A 27885-nucleotide genomic window follows, 5' to 3' on the forward strand; every position below is an offset into this window, starting at 1 on the left:
GCATCATCCATCAGACAGTGTTGTGTGCCAGTCTGGTTGATAAATACTCAGACATCATGAATACTGTGATGAGGCTTGTCAATTACCAGAAAGCGTCATCTGCACTGCAGCATCGTTTGATGGAGATTAATGCAGAATTTGATGACTTGCTCCTCCACAACAATGTACGGTGGCTCAGCAAAGGCGGGGTTCTGGAATGATTTTGGGCCATTCGGACAGAGTTCAAGTTTATTTGGCAGACCAAAAAAGTGCAAAAGCTGAGACATGGATTTGATGAAGAATGAAAAGAAAATGGAAGCTGTTGCATTTTTGGCTGATATAACATCCCATCTCAATGACCTGAATGTAAAGCTCCAGGGCAGAGGTAACACAGTGTGTGATCTCATGATGGCAGTGCATGCTTTCCAGAGGAAGCTGGAGCTATTCAAAGATGATCTAAAGGGGGGGGGGGGGGTGTTGTTTTGATGATTATATAATTTTGTACTTTTTTGACTTACCTCTATTTTGATTGCTAGAAAAACTGTAACCAATAAAACGATTTTTATTGATTGCAAAAAGAATTGCCTACCGAGACTTTTATTTTAATGTTTCAAGTTTGTGAGCCAGAAAAAACTACAAAGGAGTCTTCTGTCCAGGTTATAATTATAGTTTATGCTTATAATTTAGGCCAAATTCGACTAACTTTACCTAACCTGAGAATACTAAAAATAAGGTAAAAGGTGTTAGGTTATGCACCACATAACAATATATGTATATATTAATATATTAATATATCACAAAAAGAGATGCTTGAGTGCATCGCATCTTTTTCAAGATGTCGTTCCGCAAGTGTTCCATATATGAGCTGTACATCCCGCCATCAGATGAACATGAGCTGCATTCACTGCCTGGGCCACGCCCGCACCGAAGCAGCTCTCATGCAGACAGACTGCCATCACTATGAGGAATTTACTACTCTGCCATTTGTATAGCCTAGACTTCAAAAAATAAATAAAATCATGCTTTTTCCTAGCCACAGATCTCCTTTTTGGGGGTTCGACTCAACTCTTTGAGCATTTGTGTGCATCTCACAAGCGAGCATGTTAAGACCATTTGTCAGTGTCTGTCTCAGTTCAAAATGTGGGGAAAACATTTCCACTTAAGTCATTTAAAAAAATGCTGGGTTTTATGGTGGTAGCATCCACAATCATACCATTAGTCTTTTACATGAGCCTCTCCAGTCCTGGCTTGAACATCATGTACCACAATATGCCTGGCACCAGGGGTGCATGCGCATTGGTGTAAACCTGCCGCTGTCTGGCTGCTCTAGCACCACGGACACTTCCATCCTTTTACCAGCAGGATGTTATGCTGGGTCAGATTTTCAGACAGAAATTGGTGACCACGGATGCATCCAACTCAGGCTGGGGCGCATTGTGTGAGGGATGCCCGGCTTTCAGCACCTGGACAGGTGTGAAGCGGGCGTGGCACATCAACTGCCAAGAACTGCCAGTTGTCTTCCAAGCCTTGAAGGCTTTTCATTCTGACATAATGAATCACCACGTTCTGATTTGTTCGGAAAATATGACAGTAGCGGTATACATAAATCGACAGGGCAGAACTCGTTCGCTGCCAATGATGAGCCTGGCATAGCACCTCCTCCTGTTGAGTGGGTGCCATCTCCTCACCCTGCGAGTGCCCTATGTCTCAGGCTGCCTGAACTGCAGAGCGGATCTGCTGTCACGCCAGGGAGCAATGCCAGGGGAATGGAGACTTCATCCTCAGACAGTCCTAAGGATTTGGGAAGTATTCTGCAAAGCAGAAATTGACCTATTCACCTCTGTGGAAAATTCCCACTGTCCCCTCTGGTACTCCATGTCCCAAGCCCCACTGGGGGTGGATGCCCTGGCCCACAAATGGCTTGCGAAACGCAAATATGCATTTCTTCTTGTACGCCTCCTCCATTCTGTAATCGGCAAAGTCAGAGAAAACAAGTAAACGGTTCTATTGGTTGCGCCAAAATGGCCCAGTCAGTCCTGGTTTCAGGAGGTGATGGAGATACTGGATGGCCCGCCGAGGAGGAACCTCTTCTCTCAAGCACAGGGCACGATCTCGCATCCCCAGCAGGATCAGCAGAACCTGAACAGAGCGCATCAAATGAGCCAGAATCGGCTCAGTGAGTAATGAACACCATCTTGCAGGCTAGAGCTCCATCTACTAGAAGCCTCTATGCACTGAAATGGCATGTGTTTGCAAACTGGTGCTCTTCGAGAGGCAAAAACCCGGTGAATTGCTCCATAGCTGAGATCCTTACATTCCTTCAAGAGCGGTTGGATGCAGGTCTTACCCCATCAACACTTTAGGTTTATGTTGCGACTATCTCGGCATATCACGTCCAAGAGGCTGGCTCCTCTATAGACAGACATGACCTAGTCATAAAGCTCCTTAGGGGAGCGAGGCGCTTAAACCCCCTGCTACAGTAACAACCTGGGATATAAATCTGGTGCTGAAGGCCCTCACAAGCCCCCCCCCCCCGTTCAAACCATTGGAATCTGTTGAGTTGCGTGGGCTTTCTCTAATGACTGCACTCCTGTTGGCTTTGGCCTCAGTTAAATGGGTGGGTGATATTCAGGTGCTGACGGTCGACAGCTCATGCCTGGAATGTGGGCCGGGTCTTTCAAAAGCCACCATCAAACCCAGAAAAGGCTATGTGCCTAAGGTTCCATCCATGCCCTTCACGGTTCAGGTGGTAAGACTACATGCCTTCTTTCCCCCACCATTTAATTTGGATGAGGATAAGTCAATGCATTCGTTATGCCCTGTGCAGGCATTACACACATATGTGGAGTGCACCCGCCAGTTTAGGTGGTTGGATCAGCTCTTTGTTTGTTGTGGAGGTTGCATAAAAGTCATGTCCATCTCCAAGCAAAAGGTCTCTCAGTGGATTGTTGATGCAATCGCCCTTGCTTATGAATCACAGGGCATGAGATGACCTATTGGTGTGAAAGCACTTTTAACTAGAGGTATGGCCTCTTCATGGGCATGGACAAATGGTGTGTCCTTGCAGGACATTTGTTTTGCAGCAGGTTGGTCTTCACAAAACACGTTATGCCAGGTTTTACAACCTAGACGTGGTGCCCATGTCTTCACAAGTCCTCTCTGTCTAGAGCGCTTATTGTTCCAACACTCACAGGTGAGCCCAAGCCCTTTTATTACGAGCAGGCTACCTGATATATACAGGTGCATCTCAATAAATTAGAATGTCGTGGAAAAGTTCATTTATTTCAGTAATTCAGCTCAAATTGTGAAACTCGTGTATTAAATAAATTAAATGCACACAGACTGAAGTAGTTTAAGTCTTTGGTTCTTTTAATTGTGACGATTTTGGCTCACATTTAACAAAAACCCACCAATCTCAAAAAATTAGAATACATCATAAGACCAATAAAAAAAACATTTTTGTGAATTGTTGGCTTTCTAGAAAGTATGTTCATTTACTGAATATGTACTCAATACTTGGTAGGGGCTCCTTTTGCTTTAATTACTGCCTCAATTCGGCGTGGCATGGAGGTGATCAGTTTGTGGCACTGCTGAGGTGGTATGGAAGCCCAGGTTTCTTTGACAGTGGCCTTCAGCTCATCTGCATTTTTTGGTCTCTTGTTTCTCATTTTCCTCTTGACAATACCCCATAGATTCTCTATGGGGTTCAGGTCTGGTGAGTTTGCTGGCCAGTCAAGCACACCAACACCATGGTCATTTAACCAACTTTTGGTGCTTTTGGCAGTGTGGGCAGGTGCCAAATCCTGCTGGAAAATGAAATCAGCATCTTTAAAAAGCTGGTCAGCAGAAGGAAGCATGAAGTGCTCCAAAATTTCTTGGTAAACGGGGGCAGTGACTTTGCTTTTCAAAAAACACAATGGACCAACACCAGCAGATGACATTGCACCTCAAATCATCACAGACTGTGGAAACTTAACACTGGACTTCAAGCAACTTGGGCTATGAGCTTCTCCACCCTTCCTCCAGACTCTAGGACCTTGGTTTCCAAATGAAACACATTGGAACACTGGGCAACAGTCCAGTTCTTCTTCTCCTTAGCCCAGGTAAGACGCCTCTGACGTTGTCTGTGGTTCAGGAGTGGCTTAACAAGAGGAATACGACAACTGTAGCCAAATTCCTTGACATGTCTGTGTGTGGTGGCTCTTGATGCCTTGACCCCAGCCTCAGTCCTTGTGGAGTTCACCCAAATTCTTGAATCGATTTTGCTTGACAATCATAAGGCTGCGGTTCTCTCGGTTGGTTGTGCATCTTTTTCTTCCACACTTTTTCCTTCCACTCAACTTTCTGTTAACATGCTTGGATACAGCACTCTGTGAACAGCCAGCTTCTTTGGCAATGAATGTTTGTGGCTTACCCTCCTTGTGAAGGGTGTCAGTGATTGTCTTCTGGACAACTGTCAGATCAGCAGTCTTCCCCATGATTGTGTAGCCTAGTGAACCAAACTGAGAGACCATTTTGAAGGCTCAGGAAACCTTTGCAGGTGTTTTGAGTTGATTAGCTGATTGGCATGTCACCATATTCTAATTTTTTGAGATAGTGAATTGATGGGTTTTTGTTAAATGTGAGCCAAAATCATCACAATTAAAAGAACCAAAGACTTAAACTACTTCAGTCTGTGTGCATTGAATTTATTTAATACACGAGTTTCACAATTTGAGTTGAATTACTGAAATAAATGAACCTTTCCACGACATTCTAATTTATTGAGATGCACCTGTATATATATTTTGATATAGCCACCTGTATGTAGGCTGTTGATTAAATGATCCCCCTTAGAAATCACAAGCACTTCCAATAAGAAACAAAACTTACTTTTCCAACCTCTGGTTGTGAAGGGGTTAAATTTATACTGTGTGTATTTATATGGTTCATATAGATTCACAGGCTGAGATTAACTTTCCATCTGTTTTTCACCATGTGGTGTAATTCATGAATTTATACACTTGAAGAAATGTCTTTAATAAGTCACTGTCCTGAAGGCTTGTGACTTCCTATACATATTCTTTTTCAAGTGTTTAAACCTCTGGGGGTATGACTTCATGTGTACGATGTGATGGGACTTTGTTCCCCATAGTGATTTCTCGCAATGACGAGTGAACTGAATCGAAAGGGAACGTCTCCAGTTACACATGTAACCTCGGTTCCCTGAGATGAAGGGAACGAGACATTGCTAAAGCTAGCTGCACTACTACTTCAGAGTTTCGAGGTACAAGCAGTGCACTCTTGTCCCTCAATCAGAAAATTCTGAAGAAATGGTGATTTCGCGCCCACCTTCAGTATATAGGTCAACTGCATGCCTAAAGGGGCTGGGTGGGGCTCAAACACCATTGCCAATCACAGTGTTATTGTACAAGGGCTTCAACTAGGTCATCGGAGAAGGAATCCCCACAGCGATTTCTCGCAATGTCTCGTTCCCGTCATCTCAGCGAACCGAGGTTACATGTGTAACAGGAGATGTTTTGAGAGTCATTGTCATTCCCTGATAGCACACGTACGTCACATATATGTCTAAATTTAGTGTGTGTGTGTTTAGATCTGGAAGACATAATTTTTTAATTGAAGATTTTATATAGAAGAAAATAATTCATACAAAATTTGTTGAATTTCACAGCACCAACAACACTATTTGCCTATCCGTCACTCACTCGACATTGTGTCACTCTTGGGAGCCCGAGACACCTCTGGTCTTTGATAAAAGGCCAATGAAAACTGGCAAGTGGTATTTGCATGCCACTCCCCCGGACATACGGGTATAAAAGGAGCTGGTATGCAACCACTCATTCAAATTTTCTCTTCGGAGCTGAACGGTCATGCTCATTGAGCTGAATTCCTACTGTTCATTCACCTCTGCTGGATCTGACGGTGCATTTCAGCGGTTTTCCCTCCTCTGCACTGGTGCACTGCAGAGAACGCCCCTGGGCGCTTCGGCAGAAAAAAGAGAGTATATTTTCTGAAAGAGTTTATTTCTCTAAAAGAGTATATTTCTCTAAAAGAGCGGCACACACGGAATGTCTTTTTAAAGACGTGTCTTTTTAAAGATGCCTTTCTGATTGTGTGTTATTCCTGTTTGCGGTCGTTACCTCTCAACTTCAGATGGTCGTGATCGCTGTCTTTCATGTCTGGGCACGACCCACACGGAGGCAGCGTTCGTGGATGGTTCATGTTCTCACTGCGAGAATATGACCATGGCAACGTTGCGGTCGCGGCTTGCTTTCATAAGAAAGCAAGCCACCCCAGCGGCTCCCCGCCTCGGTCCTTCTACCTACAGGTTTGAGGCCAGCACGGCTAGCACTGGGGGCGATTTGGGGACCCCAGTGGGATCGCCTCCACCGGGGATCCCCCTGCGGACCTCCCATTCCCCAGCACGCTCGTCTGCCCCAATCGGGCTTCCGGATGAGTCTGCTGGCTCGTCTCACAGCGAGTCTGGCCTCTTGTTCGGAGCCCGCGAAGCTGATGAGCTCTCAAGCGCAGCATTGGAGAGCGGGCTTGTCCAGTCGGACGCAGAAGCCTCAGCTGGGCTCCCCCCTTCGGGGACGATTGCCCAGTCACAGGCTGATGCAGAGATGATGGACATGCTTTCCCAGGCGGCCGCGTTGGGGAACCCTCCGCTCTCCCCTGAACCCTCACGGCTTGATGATTGGTTCCTGGGCTCGCGGCGCCGCTCAAAACCGTCACGTCCCACTCCAGTGCCTTTCTTCCCGGAAGTGCACGAGGAGCTGACGAAATCATGGGGGGCATCTTTTACTGCCCGGTCCTGATTCCTCAGTTCCCCCGCCCACCCTACCCTCGATGGCGGGGCGGCCAGGGGCTATATGGCAATTCCCCCAGTGGATAAGGTGCTCACGGTGCACCCATGCCCGCAGAGCGCCGCCAATTAGCGCGGACACCCAAAGCTCCCGTCCAAGCCCTGTAGGTTCACGTCGTCCCTGACGGCTAAACCCTACAGCGCTGCTGGACAAGCCGCCTCTTCCCTGCACGCCATGGCTCTCCTGCAGGTCCACCAAACCAAGGTGTTAAAAGAGCTGCATGAGGGTAGTTCCACCCCAGATCTGATGCAGGAACCGCGCTCGGCGACCAACCTCGCTCTCCAAGCGACGAAGGTCACGGCACGGTCTCTTGGGTGGACGATGTCCACATTAGTGGTCCAGGAGCGCCACCTTTGGCTCAACCTGGTCGAGATGGGTGAGGCCAACAAGAAATGGTTCCTTGCTGCCCTCATTTCCCAGGCTGGCCTATTCGGCAACAACGTCAAGGACTTTGCCCAGCAGTTCTCGATGGTGAAGCAGCAGACGGAGACTATCCAGCATATCATGCCCCGGCGCGTCTCAAGATCCCGCACCCCGTCTGCTCGACCACTGCGGTGACTGCACCGGCTCCACCGCAGCCCGCCCCTTCGGCCCAGCCCCAGCGTGGAGCCCACCGCAGGAAGCAGATGCCATCCGTCACACAGTCGGCCACTAAGAACCCAAGGAGATCGTCAAAGCGCACCTGAGACGGGCAACCCAGGGTCGAAGAAACCCACTCATCTGGAGCTGGTAGGAAGACCACTCCATCCCCCGGTGGAGGGCTGGGTGGAGAATCTTTTGTTGCTTTTTTGTTTGATTTCACCGCATGCCCAAGTCTCGACGACTGGCAAATCCTAGCTCACTCTCGGGACATGTGTGCACACAGGGACTTGGTGCTCTCACACCTCAGCCAACTAGGTCAACTGGGAAAAGAGCAAGCTCCTCCCAGTTCAGAGCATCTCTTTCCTCAGTTTGGAGTTGGACTCAGTCTCTTTGACAGCACGCCTCACGAACGAGCGCGCCCAGTCGGTGCTGGCCTGTTTGAAGGCATTCAAACAGAAAACAGCGGTTCCACTGAAACTCTTTCAGAGGCTCCTGGGGCATATGGCATCCTCAGCGGTGGCCGCCCTGCTCGGGTTGATGCATATGAGACCGCTTCAGCACTGGCTTCAGACTCGAGTCCCAAGATGGGCATGGCACCGCGGGACACATCGCGTGGTCATCACGCCGGTCTGTCACCGTCTTTTCAGCCCTTGGACCGACCTCTCGTTTCTACGGGCAGGTGTTCCCCTAGAACAGGTCCCCAGGCACATCGTGGTCACTACAGACACTTCCAAAATGGGCTGGGGTGCTGCTTGCAACGGGCATGCAGCCGCCGGCTTGTGGACAGGCCCGCGACTGCATTGGCACATCAACTGCCTCGAGTTGTTGGCAATTATTAAGCTTATTTGGAGTCGATTTGGACAGGCACAGGTGGACCTGTTTGCCTCCCAAGAATCCTCCCACTGCCAGCTCTGGTACGCCCTGAACGAGGCCCCCTTCGGCATAGATGCGCTGGCACACAGCAGGCCCCCTAGCCTGCGCAAATTTGCATTTCCCCCAGTGAGCCTGCTTACATAGACTCTGTGCAAGGTCAGGGAGGACGAGGAGCAGGTCGTCCTGGTAGCACCCTACTGGCCCACCCGGACGTGGTTCTCGGACCTCATACTCCTCGTGACAGCCCCCCCCTGGCGAATTCCCCTGAGGAAGGATCTTCTTTCTCAGGGATGGGGCACCATCTGGCACCCACGACCAGACCTCTGGAATCTCCATGTCTGGCCCCTGGACGGGACGCAGAAGACCTAAGCGGTCTACCACCCGCGGTGGCAGACACGATCACTCAGGCTAGGGCCACCTCTACGAGGCGCCTGTATACCTTTAAGTGGCGTCTGTTCGCTAAGTGGTGTTCTTCCGGGAAGACCCCCAGAGATGCGCAGTCGGATCAGTGCTTTCCTTCCTGCAGGAGAGGTTGGAAGGGCGGCTGTCCCCTTCCACCTTGAAGGTGTACGTTGCCGCCATAGCAGCACACCACGACACAGTCGACGGTAAGTCCTTAGGGAAGCACGACCTGATCATCAGGTTCCTGAGAGGTACCAGGAGGCTGAATCCCTCCAGACCACACCTCATTCCCTCATGGGACCTCTCTGTAGTTCTTCAGGGTCTACAGAGAGCCCCTTTGAGCCTTTGCAGTCAGCTGAGCTTAAGGCACTCTCCTTGAAGACTGCCCTCCTAACTGCGCTCACTTCCATCAAGAGGGTAGGAGAACTGCAAGTGTTTTCTGTCAGAGAAACGTGCCTGGAGTTTTGTACGGGCTACTCTCACATGATCCTGAGACCCCAACCGGGCTATGTGCCCATGGTTCCAACGACCCCTTTTAGGGACCAGGTGGTGAACCTGCGAGCACTGCCCCAGGAGGAGGCAGACCCAGCCCTGTCGTTGCTGTGTCCAGTGCGCGCTTTACGCATCTATTTGGATCGCACGCAGAGCTTTAGGATCTCTGAGCATCTCTTTGTCTGCTTTGGTGCACAGCGGAAAGGAAGCGCTGTCTCCAAGCAGAGGATCGCCCACTGGCTCATTGACGCCATAGCTATGGCATATCACGCCCAGGACATGCCGCCCTCGGTAGGGCTACGAGCCCATTCTACCAGAGGTCTAGCGGCCTCCTGGGCCCTGGCCAGGGGTGCCTCTTTAACAGACATTTGCAGAGCAGCAGGCTGGGCAACACTCAACACCTTTGCAAGGTTCTACAACCTCCGGATGGAACCGGTTTCATCCCAGGTAGTGGCACACAATACAAGCGGATAAGCCCGGGATAGCCGGCCAGGTGTACCACTTGCATGTAGCGCCTTTCACCTCTTCTGAGCTGAAGACGTGCGCCATTAATTCCCAGTAGTTTTCACAAACTATGTTCCCTGGTTGACTTCCTCCGAGCCCTGTGGCAGTCGAGTTTTCGGAGAGACTCGCTGCCGGCCCAGTACACATGCTAGCTAAGAGCCCTGTTCTGGAGTAGGTGCTCCGCATGTGGCGGTTCCCTGTAAGGTAACCCCATGCGATATATATCTTCTGCTAATTCGTTTCCCTGTTGGAAAACTGCGTCTTCCTTGGGCAGAGCCCCTCTGCCACAGTCTCCATGTTTGTAGTAACTCCTCCCCTGTTGGGTAGGATCTACCTTGAGACTCTCCACATGGTCATCAAGACCATGTGACGTATTTTTTCCACTTAAATGTCCCCCCCTCACTTTGGGCAAGGTGTGGTCTCCGCGGTGTCCTCCCCTTGGGAGGGACATCCTCCAAATAGACCTGGCGGCCCAGTCGGATAATCCCCCTTCTTTTTTAGGGAGTGAAAAAAAAGAAGGGGAAAAGAGGCCACGACTGGGTTAGCCTGTCTCTATCTTTTGGATAGTCGACTTGTCCGCAAAGGACCGTTCGACACTCATAACTATGTTGGGGTGGTTACGTGTCGGCCTGGTGTGCTGGCTACGAGGCACACAGTGGTCTGCCCGTCACACACTGCCAGTTCAAGTAACACAGTTCAGCCAGTTGTGGTGTTTCGTATAGGGACCCCTAGTGTCACTACATCGACACAACATCGAGTGAGTGACAGATAGGGAACGTCCTAGTTACTTGCGTAACCTCCGTTCCCCGATGGAGGGAACGAGACGTTGTGTCCCCCCTGCCACAACACTGAACTACCTGCTGAAATGGCCGGCCCTTGTCTCGGCTCCTCAGCATAAAACCTGAACGAGTGGTTGCATACCAGCTCCTTTTATACCCTTATGTCCGGGGGAGTGGCATGCAAATACCACTCGCCAATTTTCATTGGCCTTTTATCAAAGACCAGAGGTGTCTCGGGCTCCCAAGAGTGACCCCTAGTGTCACTACATCGACACAATGTCTCATTCCCTCCATCAGGGAACGGAGGTTACGCAAGTAACCAGGACGTTTTCTAAACTAATGCTATGACTTCCGTTTAATTTGTTGATAAAGTACAATTCTCCATTTAACCCTTACATAGAATTACAGCTCATTTAGCGCTACAGGCAATTCACCTACTTAAAGCTGAAATATGCAACTTTTTCAGTGTTAACATACTTTCTTTTATCCCAGCTTAATATGCAGAGACAACTATACAGTGAGTAAGCCATTCATTGGTTAATTGGTTAATTTTCTCAAAAACTATAAACATTATCTCTGTGGTGCTATAAAATTTTTGTTTGTTTTTAGCGACCCGTTTAGACTCTAATCAACAACATTACACTGTTTCCCATATGTGCATTTGCACCGCCGCTACTATATTATGAGTGCCGCTATTAAAATTGATAAAATAAAAATGTATTTTATAAATAATATTTGCGGTCACTATTCAAAATATTTGAATAGCTCTAAAATGGTAAAATAGTAAATTTTTACTCTCGAATAACAAATGTCTAAGTGTCTATTTTCAAATGAGCCCAAGTTTGTGTTTGTAGACCAAATGGTTCAAGAACTGGAAGAGTTTTACTTTGGGTATGTCATTTTCAAGCTCATGCACAAAAAGAGGCCGGATGTTAAGGGTTAAGTCACACCCCGTTATTTCACATTTGCACGTGATTTGGACAAGAGTGGCAAGAGTATTTAATTCGGACATTTATTTAAATGTTGCCTCGAGCATATGGCTGAACCCCAAATTATGTATCAACAAGTCCCCTTTCTGTTGGTCAGAGTGGATTGTGAGGGGGGTTACTAAACTCGGCAACCTGTATGAGAGTGGAGTGTTGAGATCTTTTGAGAATTTGGGTCATCATTTTGGGATTCCCAGATCTCAGTTTTATAGATATTTACAGCTGCGCCACATGCTCTGTACCCCCCAAAAGCGGCAGGTGCTTTGGGAGAGGTGATTGCTGCTTTTGGAAAAGGTCATGAGGCATCAGTGTATTACTCCCTGCTAATTCAGAGTCTGGGGGATGGAGCTTTAACTTCTATCAAGAGATTACAGGAGAAAGATTTGAATTTGGTATTGGAGGAAGGAGTATGGAATAGGATTCTAAAACATGTCAAGTCTGCATATATAGATGCAAGGGTTCACCTTATGCAATTTAAGATTTTACATAGATTTTATTGGACCCCCTCTAGATTATATAGGCTTGGTCTTAAAGTCACACCCACCTGCTGGCGATGCCAATCAGAAGTTGGAGACACAACTCATGTCTTTTGGGGGTGTGTTAATTGTCAAGATTTTTGGTTGAGGGTTCAGAGTTATTTGTGTGACATTTTGGGCACTCAAGTTTTACTTTGCCCCAGTCTTTGTATTTTGGGCGATGGGGCGGTCATAAAGTTGGGGAACAAATTTATAAAATATTGGGTTCTGACAAGTGTTATGATTGGCAGACAAGTTATTTTAAGGGGTTGGAAGTCAGACGAAGTGCCATCATTTCCTGAGTGGTGTGCGGAGATGGGGAGGGTGGCAGCTTTTGAAGAAGGGGTTTCTAGAGGATTGGGTAATTTGGACTTGCTTGTAGGAAAGTGGGGCAAATATCTGGCATTTTTGGGGGGCTCTCGGGGAGGGACAGTGGAGAGAGAGGTGTAGATGCTATGTATGTGATTATTATATTGTATTTATTTTATTTTTTAATATTTGTTTTTGTGTGCCTATAATCATGTGGGCCACTGGGGTGTTTTTGCGGGTGGGGTTGTGGTTTGGAGGCGGGGGGAGTAATAGAGGGGGTTAAGTATTGATTCTGTTTGTAAATGTTTTTGCTTTTATTTGTTAATATATGAATCAATAATAATAAAAAATAATCTAAAAAAAATAAATAATAATATGAGCTGTAATTGTTTTAAATCATTTGTACAAACAAGTACAGTACAGTAATACAGTAGATACAGAGAGAATGAATGAATGTAACACACCATATGAGATTATTAGTGTGTTTTAGCTCTTCATGGTGCATTGTTTAGTGAAAATAGACATGGAAAATAATTCTTCATGAAGTAAACATTAGAATCCAACAATATTTAATCAAATGTGCACACTCTTGGACTATACTGTACGTTGGATGTGGTTCACTGAAGACTGCTGACTTAATCAACAGGAGTTTACATAATTAAATAGGTATGTGCATCTTTATAACGGTTTTATTTTCATATTTCTGGTTTTGAAATGTTGACATAAATGAAGAAATTACTCTCGTGGTAACATTTATATTGAGAAACTGGCTCAATATTGAAATTGGAGTAATACACATTTGTATTGTTTATCATGATTAAATAAGAAATGGATGGTAATAACATGCAGTGAATGTAAACAATACTCGTAAGACCGCTGGCAACCTTTGCATGAGAAGGGTTTTTAATAGCACAGAAGGGCGCTATTGCTACTAAAGATGGAAAAACATTCTTACAAAATGATGGCATCAATGCATATTAGACAAAGTCGATCTTTGAAAAAAAAAAAAAAGAAAATTTTTTCATCCGAATACAACACTAATTTCTGTAAATGACAATCAACTTTGATCACTGTAACAAACTTGGACAATGCTTTTTTATATGAATCAGTAGATGACATGATTGGCTGAAACTCTTCCCACAAGAAATGCAGTGGTATGGCCTCTCTCCAGTATGCACACGCTCATGTATTTTCAGGGATCCTGAGGCAGTGAAACTCTTCCCACATAAAGTGCAGTGGTACGGCTTCTCTCCAGTATGCACACGCTCATGTTTTTTCAGGTTTCCTGAGACAGTGAATCTCTTCTCACAGTGTGAACACTTGTACGGTTTTTCTCCAGTATGAATTCTCTGGTGCTCTCTCAATCGTCTGGCTGTTTGAAAGGTTTTCTCACAATCAAAGCACATATGAGCCCTCACATTGGTGTGCAATCTCTCGTGGTCTTTAAAATGATCCTTGCGTGGCTTTTCATTTGCATGAATTCTCAGGTGTCTTTTCAGCTGTGATGCACAAATGAAATTTTTGCCGCACTGATCACAGTCAAACGGCCTCAGTCCAGAGTGAAAGCGCTGATGATTTTTGAGATTTCTTGGATCTGCAAAACTCTTCCCACAGAGATGACATGTGAAAGGCTTCTCTCCACTGTGAATCCTTAAGTGAATGTTAAGGTTTCCTGTCTGTGAGAAACTCTTTCCACACTGAGGGCAGATGACCACATTTTTGACTCCTGTATTTTTAGTTCTTTTTTGTGATAATTTCTTTTTATTCTTTGAGCTAGTAAAATGTTTCTGACTCTGATGCTGAATCTCCTCTGCTTTGTTCAGGTCTTGATGGTCCTCTTTTTCTTCTATCATATCTAAAATGAACAAATCAAATGGTCAAAATTCAATTCAAGAGGAACAAGTGTGAATTGAAAGAACATAATGTGAATTTAATTTCACAAGGCATCTAAAGTCTAGGATATATTTTATGAGATCTTTGGTGTGCTAAAGGATATTTCAGTCAATGTTAAAACCATAAAATACAATGTTAAAATTTAGATGAATTTAAATGGTAGATTTCTATGTTATCTTCAGAGCATGTGAGCGGAGCGGAGCAGTGATAATTTCACCTGAGTGAGCGCCTTTTTGAAGATTCCACTCGCTCAGGCCGCTCGCGCAACCCAGAATGCGCTTCGTGATATGCTGGTTTGGGAATCTGCGAAATAAGCAATAGGCCTAAGGTTATGGAGCTCTAAATTTATTGAGGTTATAAGGTTTGCAACGTCACTAAAACAATGTTAAAGTATAAATCAAAGCTTAAAACAAGGAAATCGAAAGGGAGTGTGGAGGACCGTGAGAATTAGCCAATATTCCTTTTGGAATCGTACGCATCACATTGCCAGAGAGCACCAGAGGATGAGCTACACGAACATGGTAGTGCAGCAAAAGGTTAGCTAGTAGGCTACACTACTATTCGATAACAAATTAATAGATAAATAATGTATCTTGTTGTTTTGCAGTCATGTCAGTGCAGCTTCCAGCTAGATGCAGGCCCGGTTCTGCGGGGTTACGAACGTTAGAGCTCTCTCAATTGAATATGTAAGCTTAATAATACTGTATATTGGCAAAGCATATTTCCTTGAATCCCGGCGAACACACACACAAAACCAATAAACATGTATGATCTTGCAAATCAGTGTGTCCTAATTTGCAGGCAGAGCATTCTGCTTTCATGCATCTATCGTACAATTGAGTGTTTGATTGGTAAAGATTATAGAATTTCATAGCGGAATTATCTCACTTAATCAACCAGCTTTCGATTTCTGCTTTGGGATAAAGTGGCTCATAACTGCTGGTCAGTTTCCCAAAGCCAAATCCACACCTTAACAAGAAGTGAAATGTAAAAAAAAATATTCTAGATTAGTGGTTGCAGATAACATCTTCGACATCGCTTGCTGCATTCAAAAAAATCTATAAATTATTGTACATTAGAAAAAAAAATCTTAAAAGGCAGTGTAATTTGTGAATTAAATAATTTGTATTTGTTTTAAGATCATTAAACATGATTTCATCTAATATATATATTGGACCAAATCTCACTTTATGCAGGACAAATATTTTTTATTTGTTTAATCCATGGTTAAACCTTGCTGTACATATAAAGAGTGCATGCACAAGATTCACTTTATAATGCTTTAAAAATATCAAGGAAAAACAAAGGGGGCACATGGTGTGTACTCATATAATAATTATTCTATAAATAAACACAGTCTTTTAGATTGCATACGATTCGTACATATAAAATTATAGGGAATATTAATAAAGCAACAAAACTGAAAAAGAGAAAAACACTCACTGCTGTTTTCTGGATAACTTAATAAACCCTTTAAAACTGAACACAAAATTAGGATGATAAATTGCTCATTTTAATTCACAGACCCAAAGTCTGATAGCATTAAATCAGAAACCTATTAATGTATCAAATCTACAGTACAATCATTCCGTGGAGACAACTGAAAACAATTATGAATTTCACTTTTACCTGCAATATTTTTCCTGGTACCAGTCCACGTTTTCATTATTGCCATAAACGACTCAAACAAACTTAAAAGTTGAAAAGATTGTGGTTTTCTGGAATGGTTATCACTCGGGTCCAGTTTCATTTGAAAAGTGCAAATTTGCACGTATCGAGTTTCCGTGCCAACGCACGTATGTTTAATCACTTGTAGAAGCATGAATGATGACATGTTTAAAGTAAATAAAGGTAATTTAGAACTGGAATTTTTTATGGCATTATTTGAAGATGTTCAATGACATATGTGCTAACAGAGAAATAATGACTGATTACAAATGAAAAGGAAGGTCTGGTAGACCCGATTATCTAACAGCAGTTGTAAACCAGTCCAAAATAAACAGCAAGATTTTATATACAAAAACACAACAATACAATCACACAATTTCAGATGTGTACGTTACTAATCATTTGATAATTTAATAAATGTGGGCCTATAGTCTAGATTTCACCCAGAGGGACACCTCAGCCCATGTGTTCAAAGGGGCAGTTGCTTGGGCTACTGTAGCTACCCCCTGTGTGCGTGTTTGGAACCAAGTATACTACAGAGAAATTTAATGTCAGAGCGGGATTTGAGCAAACACTTGTTTACCGGTGAGCGTGAGCGGAACTTGAGTGCAGTGTCACACCGCTGCGCTTCGCTCACATGCTCTGATTTAGACATCCATAATAGAGTATTCCTCGGATGTAAGAGCATTTCATGCATGGTGTGCAGGTCAACAGAACACCAAACCACTTCCTGCCCCTCTATCACACCTCCCCCTCAATCCACCGTGTCTGCTATCAATCCAACCAACTATGTCCCTAAACCCAGCAGAAACCCTTCAAATTCATCCATCAACGATTTTAAAGGAAGAACATTATGCTTTTTGGCGGGAAAGTAAATCTGCAACAACTTTAACAATGTCGGTTGAATTATACCAGCATGCCGTTTTCTACACATCTGCAGCTTCTGCAGAGGAGCCCAGGCTCGACCCCTCTGTCCAGTCAAAAAATCTTCAATAAAACATTCATTCAAAAAGTACCTCCATAGTTCTGTCATCATTGCAACACTAGCTAAAGAACTAGTCAATTATCCAGACAAAGTTTACACTCAATTTTTTTTGTTTCATCCCTGGCATAGAAAGTACGCCGACCTCAAATCTCATCTGTCACAACTTGCAGTCAGCCCTTGTTCAACATTTAGTTGACGATCTCCTTAACAAAGAAGTCAAATCAGGTTTCATGATAGGTCCCTTTGCCAAATCTCATCGGAATAACCACCAGAAAATTATTGGGGAAAACAACGCCTCATCATAGACCTCTCAGCCACCCACGGCGGGCCTCATCCGAGCATCAGTAGCTTGATTTCAACCAACGAATATGCTCTTCACTATCACAACGTCGACCAAGCTACACAAGTGATTAAAAAAGTTGGTAGGGAGGCATGGCTCACTTAAGTCGACTTCACTTCAGCATTTAAAATCATGCCCCTGCACCCAGATTTCTGGCACCTCTTCGGCATCCTAGGAATGACAAATTCTATTTTGCTGTCTGCCTCACCTTCAGCTGCAAAAGCAGCCCAAAAATATTTGACATGCTATCAGAAGCAATCTGATGGATTTTGTTAAATAATATCTCTGTGCCTTAACTCATCCACCTGCTTGATGATTTCCTTGTAGTTTCCCCCACAACTCCCCTCGGGCTCTCCACCTTACCAAAGTTTCGAAAGTATTCTCCAACCTAGGAATTCCTATCACCCAAGAAAAGACTTCCTAGGCATCCAACTCGATTCAGCCAAATTTGAAGATATCCAACTGTACACTGATGCAGCCCATCAAACTCCTCACTCGGAATCCTCCACCCTGTTTGAACTATATACCATCATGGTAGCAGCCTCCCTCTGGGAATCAGAATGGACATCCAAAAGTATCCTAATTCATTGCAATATCCAAGCCACTGTCCAGTGCATTAATAAAGGTAGATCTCATTCACCAGAATTGTCATTATTTCTCAGGCATCTAATTTGGATTTAAATTTGTAACCAATTCATCAAAGCAGAACACATTCCAGGATCAAAAGACTCTCTCTCTCTCTCTCTCTCGTTTTCTTTTTCAGAGATTCAGAGTTTTGGCCCCAGAAGTGAACCCCATACCAACCCCAGTCCTTCCCTGTTCAGAACTGAAATTTCTATAAACCACCCTCTCAGACTCCTCCACCAGGCTTCCTTAGATTCCATGCTTCAAGCCGTTTCCCCTCGAACTCTTCAATCTTACTGGACAGCGTGGAAATGCTTCAAAAATGTTCACCTCATCTACAACCTACCATCCCCAGATTTTTCCCTTCTCTCCACATCCTCCTTTGACTCACACCTCAATCAATAAAAAAACCTCAATTCAGGAATCATCAAAGGATACCTATGCGGCATCCATTTCTTCTACAAATTAATTTTCATCCAAAACTCCACAATAAACCATCCCCAGATCTCACTTCCCCTTATAGGTATCCACAAATCCCAACCCACCACAACCAACACCAGGCTCCCCCTCACCATCAACCTGCTAATCAGATGTTTAAATACTCTCTGACAGGGCTTAATTTCCCCAAACACCGCAAAAACACTAGACTTATCCCTGTCATCCAGCAGCAGGATCTCCCGCCCGAACGCAGCGAGCTATCCACATATATTCGCATCATGAGCTTGCACGTTCGCAGTCGGGTCGACTACCCTGTTGAATGCTGTGAGCGCCCTTCCCATTCGAATGCTTGCTGGGCTTGATTGCTCGAGCAGCTGCCAAGTCTCCCACAGAGCTCGCACCGTTCGCCATTTGAGCCCATCCGTTGAACCAAGCCAGGAGGGAGACTTTAGGTCAGCCTGGGCGGTCAGGACTCTCACCTCCGTCCAGGGCAACACTACCCTTCCGTGGTACCTCACGTGTTAGGGTGTAACGATCCCTCCTGCGCTCAACAGCCCTCCGCAAGCTCATTTCTCTGCGGCCGATACCACCACAGTTCCTTCAGTGTTTCAACTCACATGCCTTCTCCTATCCTACATCTCCTAGTTTCCTACCCCCGACATGGACCCTAGCGTGAGGCTGCCTTCGCTAGCGGCCCAGCTTGATTCTATATACTTTGGCACACCTGCCCGTCAGGATAGGCAAGCGACCCGCCCGCATCTTTTTAGTTTCTGGTTCATCTTTTGGGGGATAAGAGATTCCGTATAAATCACATCTCCTTCTAAATCCAAGGCTCTGCAGCCAAAGACTCACTGTCCTTCTTATTAGCTTCTTTTGGGGGGTATTCGAGCTCAGGTCAAGTCCCGAACTTTGAGCCCTTCGCAGGACAGCGAGCCACACATTTATACTATCCTTAATACAGGATTACATTAACTGCGAACTGCTGGTAACATATTTTTTTCTCCCCTTTTCTCCCCAATTTGGAATGCCCAATTCCCAATGTGCTCTAAGTCCTGGTGGTGGCATAGTGACTCGCCTCAATCCAGGTGGCGGAGGACGAATCTCAGTTGCCTCCGCGTCTGAGACCATCAATCTGTGCATTTTATCACATGGTTTGTTGAGCACGTTACCGTGGAGACATAGCACGTGTGGAGGCTTCAAGCTATTCTCCGCAGTATCCATGCACAACTCGCCACGCGCCCCAACGAGAGCGAGAACCACATTATAGCGACCACGAGGAGGTTACCCCATGTGACTCTACCCTCCCTAGCAACCGGGCCAATTTGGGTGCTTAGGAGACCTGTCTGGAGTCACTCAGCACGCCCAGGATTCTAACTCCCAACTCTAGGGGTGGTAGTCAGCGGCCATACACGCTGAGTTACCCAGGCCCCCACTACTGGTAACATTAACTACTGAACTACCTTTTGGGATTCCCTGCATTTGGACAGCATTGCAAGTGGTCTTGTCCAATGTAAATTTTGTGGAAGAAAAAATACTATACAGCAATTTTCTTAAAACATGTCAGAATTGTTTTTTTCTTTTTGGTAGGTGGAAGCCCCAATCCATTTACTGTCAAACCAAATTTCCACTTCTGGGCACCATGGATTGGATGATTTACAAGACAGTCAAGTTCTGTCCTAAATATAGAATGGGAGAAGGTCCATCTATTACATTTAAATATTTTGTTAGTTGCGCAGGCATTGTTGACTGAGAGTCTATCAATGTAAACAAGAAAAATGAGAATAGAGTCGAGTACAAGCTGACTAATTGTGCTGAATGTGGAAAGCTTTACAAAAACACAGCTGGCTACTGTGGCCAAGGAAAGAAGGGGATGTTCATTGCATTCTATGCAGACCAAGAATCTGCTGGATTTTGTTCAATGGACTGCTACTACAGCTCTTGCAGTTGGTCACATTAATGACCAACAAAGGTGGGAGCAAGTCACACATGTGCAAGTCTCAAGCCAGCTGTACATACAGTCAAGCAAGACAAGTCAATTCAGTGGTCCACCTCACAAGTCGAGACAAATCACAGTACAAAACATAATCAAAGAGAGAGATTTCTCCCGCAAAATATTTGCTGGTTTAAGGTTTTAAAACAGTGCAAAAATGCAACAAAAGTTTACATTAATATCTACTATCTAATATGATCCTAAAATTTGTTGCTTTTACAGAGCAGCAAGTTTGACAAAATTTTGTCAGTAATCAGCATCAATAATACTAAAGTACACAATCAACAAAAAACAAAGATGTGCACCAAAGATTAAATAACATTTAACGTTATCGTTAATATTGAAATATCCCTGATGTACAAAATGAAAAACTAATTGTTGGTGATGTTTATTTATCAATAACTACAAAAACAAAACTGGGCCTAATGAACCATAAAACTATTCAAACAATGAGAACTTAGAGCTTTCCTACAATTCAGAGTTTCCAATTTGTATTACTGGTGACGTGAATGGTATTTACTAGTCGGACACTCTAATTTACCGTAATTGTCTGAATGGATTATTAACAAACTAATTTTATATAAATATATACACACACACACACACACACACACAGTTGTGCTCAAATGTTTGCATACCCTGGCAGAAATTGTGAAATTTTGGCATTGATTTTGAAAATATGACTGATCATGCAAAAAGATCATGCTCCTTGAAACAACCACACCGTCTTTTTCCAGAACAGCCTGTATTTCTCCTGGTTACCTGTGGATTTTTCTTTGTATCCCAAACAATTCTTCTGGCAGTTGTGGCTGAAATCTTTCTTGGTCTACCTGACCTTGGCTTGGTATCAAGAGATCCCCATATTTTCCACTTCTTAATAAGTGATTGAACAGTACTGACTGGCATTTTCAAGGCTTTGTATATATTTTTATATCCTATTCCATCTTTATAAAGTTCCATTATCTTGTTACACAGGTCTTTTGACAGTTCTTTTCTGCTCCCCATGGCTCAGTATCTAGCCTGCTCAGTGCATCCATGTGAGAGCTAACAAACTCACTGACTATTTATACACAGACACTAACTGCAATTTAAAAAGCCACAGGTGTGGGAAATTAACCTTTAATTGCCATTTAAATGTGTGTGTCACCTCGTGTGTCTGTAACAAGGCCAAACATTCAAGGGTATGTAAACTTTTGATCAGGGCCATTTGGGTGATTTCTGTTATCATTATGATTTAAAAAGGAGCCAAACAACTATGTGATAATAAATGGCTTCATATGATCACTATCCTTAAATAATAGTGCATGATCAGTCATATTTTCAAAATCAATGTCTAAATTTCACAATTTCTGCCAGGGTATGCAAACTTTTGAGCACAACTCATATATATATATATATATATATATATATATATATATATGTATGTATTATGTAAAAGTGTATGTATATACAGTATGAATTGTTTGTTATCATTACTATGAGCACGTTAGCCTTTAAGAAATGTTGTAATTCTTCATTCGATCACTTAATATGTAATGAAATGACATATCGTTGTTGTCCAATTTTTTTGGCAATTTTGACCTTTTACCAGACAGAACGTGCAGAATGACTTCTTCCTACTCTTTGAATTGTGCATGGAAATGACCAGTGAAAAGACGTTTAATCAGACTATCTGTTTTACAAGTATCTCCATTGGCCTTGAGAAGTGTCCATCAAAACTGCGTATGTCCAATCCTTATATTTTGAAGAGCATCAACTAATTTACCTCAGCTGTCTGGCTGGAGGGTAGTGAAGAGATTGCTTACATCATGTTGGCTCATTGAATTCTCTGCCAACCAAAGCCATTCATTCACACACAATGTCAGGTGGCTTTAAAAAGTAGCCTATACCAGCCATATATGGTTGTCAGATTTCCATCTTCTCGAAACTGCGAGTGAAAGCTAATTCTGCAATTTATGCATTGGACCCGGAAAACGCGCCTCGAAACCGAACTTTCCACTCAACAACTGGACTAGAATTCCTAGTCATAAAACTGATTTTGATCTGAAATAGTAAGTGAAAGCTCAAGATTATATCCACAAATAAATAGAATTTATCACAAAAAATAATTAAAAATACAGGAGTCAAAAATGTGGTCAGATGAGCTGTAATTGTTTTAAATAATTTGTACGAACAAGTACAGTATAGTATTACAGTAGATACAGAGAGTATGGGTGAATGTAACTCACACCATATGAGATTATTAGTGTGCTTTAGCCCTTCATGGTGCATCATTTAGTGAAAATGGACATGGAAAATAATTCTTCATGAAGTAAACATTAGAATCCAACAATATTTAATCAAATGTGCACTCTCTTGGACTACTGTACGTTGAATGTGGTTCACTGAAGACTGCTGACTTGATCAACAGGAGTTTACATAATTAAATAGGTATGTGCATCTTTATAATGGTTTTAATTTCATATTTCTGGTTTTGAAATGTTGACAAATTAAGAAATTACTCGAGGTAACATTTATATCGAAACTGGAGTAATACAGTGCAGCCGGAAAGTATTCACAGCGCTTCACTTTTTCCACATTTTGTTATGTTACAGCCTTATTCCAAAAGGGATTAAATTCATTATTTTCTACAAACAATACCCCATAATGACAACGTAAAAGAAGTTTGTTTGAAATCTTCGCAAATTTATTAAAAATAAAAAACGAAAAAAATCACATGTACATAAGTATTCACAGCCTTTGCCATGACACTCAAAATTGAGCTCAGGTGCATCCTGTTTCCACTGATCATCCTTGAGATGTTTCTACAACTTGATTGAAGCACACCTGTGGTAAATTCAGTTGATTGGACATGATTTGGAAAGGCACACGCCTGTCTATATAAGGTCCCACAGTTAACAGTGCATGTCAGAGCACAAACCAAGCCATGAAGTCCAAGGAATTGACTGTAGACCTACGAGACAGGATTGTATCGAGGCACAGATCTGGGGAAGGGTACAGAAAAATTTCTGCAGCACTGAAGGTCCCAATGAGCACAGTGGCCTCCATCATCCGTAAATGGAAGAAGTTTGGAACGACCAGGACTCTTCCTAGAGCTGGCCGCCTGGCCAAACTGAGCAATCGGGGGAGAAGGGCCTTAGTCAGGGAGGTGACCAAGAACCGATGGTCACTCTGACAGAGCTCCAGCATTTCTCTGTGGAGAGAGGAGAACCTTCCAGAAGAACAACCATCTCTGCAGCACTCCACCAATCAGGCCTGTATGGTAGAGTGGCCGGACGGAAGCCACTCCTCAGTAAAAGGCACACAACAGCCCGCCTGGAGTTTGCCAAAAGGCACCTGAAGGACTCTCAGACCATGAGAAACAAAGATTGAACTCTTTGGCCTGAATGGCAAGCGTCATGTCTGGAGGAAACCAGGCACAGCTCATCACCTGGCCAATACCATCCCTACAGTGAAGCATGGTGGTGGTAGCATCATGCAGTGGGGATTTTTTTCAGCAGCAGGAACTGGGAGACTAGTCAGGATCGAGGGAAAGATGAATGCAGCAATGTACAGAGACATCCTTGATGAAAACCTGCTCCAGAGCGCTCTGGACCTCAGACTGGGGTGAAGGTTCATCTTCCAACAGGACAACGACCCTAAGCATACAGCCAAGATAACAAAGGAGTGGCTCCGGGACAACTCTGTGAATGTCCTTGAGTGGCCCAGCCAGAGCCCAGACTTGAACCCGATTGAACATCTCTGGAGAGATCTGAAAATGGCTGTGCACCAACGCTCCCCATCCAACCTGATGGAGCTTGAGAGGTCCTGCAAAGAAGAATGGGAGAAACTGCCCAAAAATAGGTGTGCCAAGCTTGTAGCATCACACTCAAAAAGACTTGAGGCTGTAATTGGTGCCAAGGGTGCTTCAACAAAGTATTGAGCAAAGGCTGTGAATACTTATGTACATGTGATTTTTTTTATTTTTATTTTTTTATAAATTTGCAGAGATTTCAAACAAACTTCTTTCACGTTGTCATTATGGGGTATTGTTTGTAGAATTTTGAGGAAAATAATGAATTTAATCCATTTTGGAATAAGGCTGTAAAATAACAAAATGTGGAAAAAGTGAAGCGTTGTGAATACTTTCCAGATGCACTGCACACATTTGTATTGTTTGTCATGATTAAATAAGAAATGGATGGTAATAACATGCAGTGAATGTAAACAATACTCGTGAGGCCGCCGGCAACCTTTCCATGAGAACGGTTTTTAATAGCACAGAAGGGCGCTATTGCTACTAAAGATGGAAAAACATTCTTACAAAATGATGGCATCAATGCATATTAGACAGTCGATCTTTAAAAAAAACATGGTTGACAATCAACTGATCACTGTAACATCCTTGGACAAGACTTTTTTTTATGAAGCAGTAGATGACATGATTGGCTGAAACTCTTCCCACATGAAGCGCAGTGGTACGGCTTCTCTCCAGTATGCACTCGCTCATGTTTTTTCAGGTTTCCTGAGACAGTGAATCTCTTCTCACAGTGTGAACACTTGTACGGTTTTTCTCCAGTATGAATTCTCTGGTGCTCTCTCAATCGACAGGCTGTTTGAAAGGTTTTCTCACAATCAAAGCACATATGAGCCCTCACATTGGTGTGCAATCTCTCGTGGTCTTTAAAATGATCCTTGCGTGAAAAACTCAGTCCACAAAAAGAACACACGTAAGGCTTTTCATTTGCATGAATTCTCAGGTGTCTTTTCAGATGTGATGCACAAATGAAATTTTTGCCGCACTGATCACAGTCAAACGGCCTCAGTCCAGAGTGAAAGCGCTGATGATTTTTGAGATTTCTTGGATCTGCATAACTCTTCCCACAGAGATGACATGTGAAAGGCTTCTCTCCACTGTGAATCCTTAAATGAATGTTAAGATTTGCTGTCTGTGAGAAACTCTTTCCACACTGAGGGCAGATGACCACATTTTTGACTCCTGTATTTTTAGTTCTTTTTTGTGATAATTTATTTTTATTCTTTGAGCTAGTAAAATGTTTCTGACTCTGATGCTGAATTTCCTCTGCTTTATTCAGGTCTTGATGGTCCTCTTTTTCTTCCATCCTATCTAAAATGAACAAATCAAATGGTCAAAATTCAATTCAAGAGGAACAAGTGTGAATTGAAAGAACATAATGTGAATTTAATTTCACAAGGCAACTAAAGTCTAGGATATATTTTATGAGATCTTTGATGTGCTAAAGGATATTTCAGTCAATGTTAAAACCATAAAATCTGGAACATAACATTATACAATGTTAAAATTGAGATGAATTTAAATAGTAGATTTCTATGTTATATTGTTTTATTCATTTAGCTATATGTAATTTTACTGCTTCTATAAACACCAAATTACTTTTTATGAATGGAAACCAACCTCTTTTTTCCCCCAGTATCTTCATTTTTCATTCTGCATGATTCTGGATCAGTCATGTTTTTCACTCTCAAATCAAACTCCGTCTTTACTGTAGCATAGCTAGATTGTTTGTGCTTATATATCTGCATCTAGAATGGTGGTAATAGTCTCAGATTGCCTGCATTTATTGATGAATTTCTGTGGGAGTGGCTTGAATCCGTGAATGGGTTGAGGCATTGGCATTCATGAAACCGTAGCAGAACGATTGTTAGCTATTCTTATGTAAATAATCGCATTCAGCATTTTAATGCTTCTTAAACATGCACATTTGCAGCAGCTTCTTACCATAAACTGTTTTGTTTTTTAGGCAAACTGGTGTGACTACATTTTGTGAAACGTATTCTACAACAAGGGCGTAGCCAGGAAATTACTTCTGGGTGGACTTCAATAAAAATGGATGGACCAAGTTCACCAATAAACAAAAACACTTTAAATAAATAAACAAAACAGTACTTTCAAACTTTCAGAAATCAAAATGTGTGCATTTAAAAAAATATATATATTTTATAAATATATATTTGAAGTCAAAGAATGTTATCTAATATTCTATGTGGGCCTATGTCTAATTTGGGTGAGCTCAGGCCCACCCCAGCCCACCCTTGGCTACGTCACAGTTCTACAATTAAATAAAAATGAATAATTGAACACGTGAAAGTGATCTTTATAACTGACGTAAACTGGATAAAAAAGATATTTTGGTTGATGTTTTGTTTATTTTTAAGTTTAAAAAAAATATATTTTATTTTTAAATATACAGCTCTGGAAAAAAAAAAATTAAGAGACCACTGCACAGTTTGTCTGGATTTACCATTTATAGGTATGTGTTTGAGTAAAATTAAACATTTTGTATTATTCTTTAAACTACTGACAACACTTCTCACAAATTCCAAATAAAAATATTGACATTTAGAGCATTTATTTGCAGAAAATGACAACTGGTCGAAATAACAAAAAAGATGCTGTGTTTTCAGACCTCGAATAATGCAAAGAAAAGAAAAGTTCATACTTATTTATAAACAACACAATACTAATGTTTTAACTTCGGAAGAGTTCACAAATCAATATTTGTTGGAATTTTCAATCACAGCTTTCATGCATCTTAGCATGCTCTCTACCAGTCTTTCACATTGATGTTGGGTGAATTTATGCCCATGCTTTGTTTGATGGCTTGTGGCCATTCATCTTCCTCTTGATCACATTACAGAAGTTTCAATGGGGTGCAGGTCTGGCCATGACAGAAGTCATTAATCTAAGCTGTATATTATCCCAGAAAATGTCAAGGAAATAATTAAAAATCACACATTTATACAATATCAGCTCACTACTATTTGAATAAATAAAATTAATCCAAGTGGGAATTTTTTTTTATTTATATCATAACAGACAGCTAGCAGCCTTACTTACCAACACAAAACACAATAACAGATATTATTAAGATAATATTAAGTATTATTTATGTCCTTTTAGCTTTAGTTTCAATGTTGTGTGTGAGTCTGGTGAAACACCTCCTTACCTGACAAGTTTTTTTCCACTGATAATACAAACAATGACTCATAGAATCACGTCACTATAAGCTTTATTACTTTATATTCACCAACAGGCAATAATAAAGAATAAAGAATGGACACCAACCTCTTTGTTCCTCAGTATCTTCATTTTTCATGACATTTGAACTGCATGATTCTGGATAACTCATGTCCTCACTCTCTTCTTTAATAAACATCATTTTACAATGTTTTATCCCGCAGATCTCAGTTGAAACACCTGGAGTTATTCCTGTTCGTGTTGAAACAAGTCTTCTTTTAGGATGATGAGAATATTGACGACATTTATAAACATGAATTCAAACTTACAGACTTATTTACTGCACTGTTTATCCTCTAATGTTCGTGTATGCAGTTAGCTAGTATTATTCAATTTTGTAAACTGGATATGTAAAACATACTATTACAGGGATAGCATTTGTGTAATATTGTATATATATATATAAAAAAAAAACTCTAAATGTATTAGTAAATACATTTATGGGGAAATGCCAAACCAAATTCCAATTGAACTCATAAATACAGTATCTCTCCACTGAAAAGTATATACTGTAATAGTTTTTCTAAAGAAACAATTAAATAAAGTGGTTATTAAACTTGTCATCAGTAACAGGGGTTGCTTGAACTGAGAACTTAACTCAAAGACATGGACCACATCGAT

The 27885-nt window shown here is 42.7% G+C and overlaps 3 protein-coding genes across 6 annotated transcripts in view; 1 reads left to right on the forward strand and 2 right to left on the reverse strand.

Annotated features, from left to right (window-relative positions):
• LOC127440778 (gastrula zinc finger protein XlCGF57.1-like) overlaps nt 1–27885 on the forward strand; it is a 593771-nt gene that overhangs the window by 526496 nt on the left and 39390 nt on the right. The window lies entirely within an intron of this gene.
• LOC127440850 (zinc finger protein 501-like) overlaps nt 1–27885 on the reverse strand; it is a 224062-nt gene that overhangs the window by 195940 nt on the left and 237 nt on the right. The window lies entirely within an intron of this gene.
• The window catches only part of LOC127440803 (zinc finger protein 501-like), a 167855-nt gene that overhangs the window by 139369 nt on the left and 601 nt on the right, over nt 1–27885 (reverse strand). The window contains exons 2-4 of one of the 4 annotated variants that reach the window (XM_051697724.1): nt 27313–27456; nt 14398–14503; nt 13169–14142 (exon numbers count right to left, since the gene is read on the reverse strand). In XM_051697724.1, the coding sequence (XP_051553684.1) occupies nt 13355–14142; nt 14398–14503; nt 27313–27336 (918 nt within the window). In that variant the 5' untranslated portion in view covers nt 27337–27456 and the 3' untranslated portion in view covers nt 13169–13354. Of the gene's footprint in view, nt 1–13168; nt 14143–14397; nt 14504–27312; nt 27480–27885 lie in introns of those variants that run through there. The other 3 variants (XM_051697725.1, XM_051697721.1, XM_051697723.1) reach the window with 3 other exon arrangements.

Source organism: Myxocyprinus asiaticus, chromosome 5 (genome assembly GCF_019703515.2).
Source record: "Myxocyprinus asiaticus isolate MX2 ecotype Aquarium Trade chromosome 5, UBuf_Myxa_2, whole genome shotgun sequence".
In the NCBI taxonomy this organism is placed as follows: domain Eukaryota; kingdom Metazoa; phylum Chordata; class Actinopteri; order Cypriniformes; family Catostomidae; genus Myxocyprinus; species Myxocyprinus asiaticus.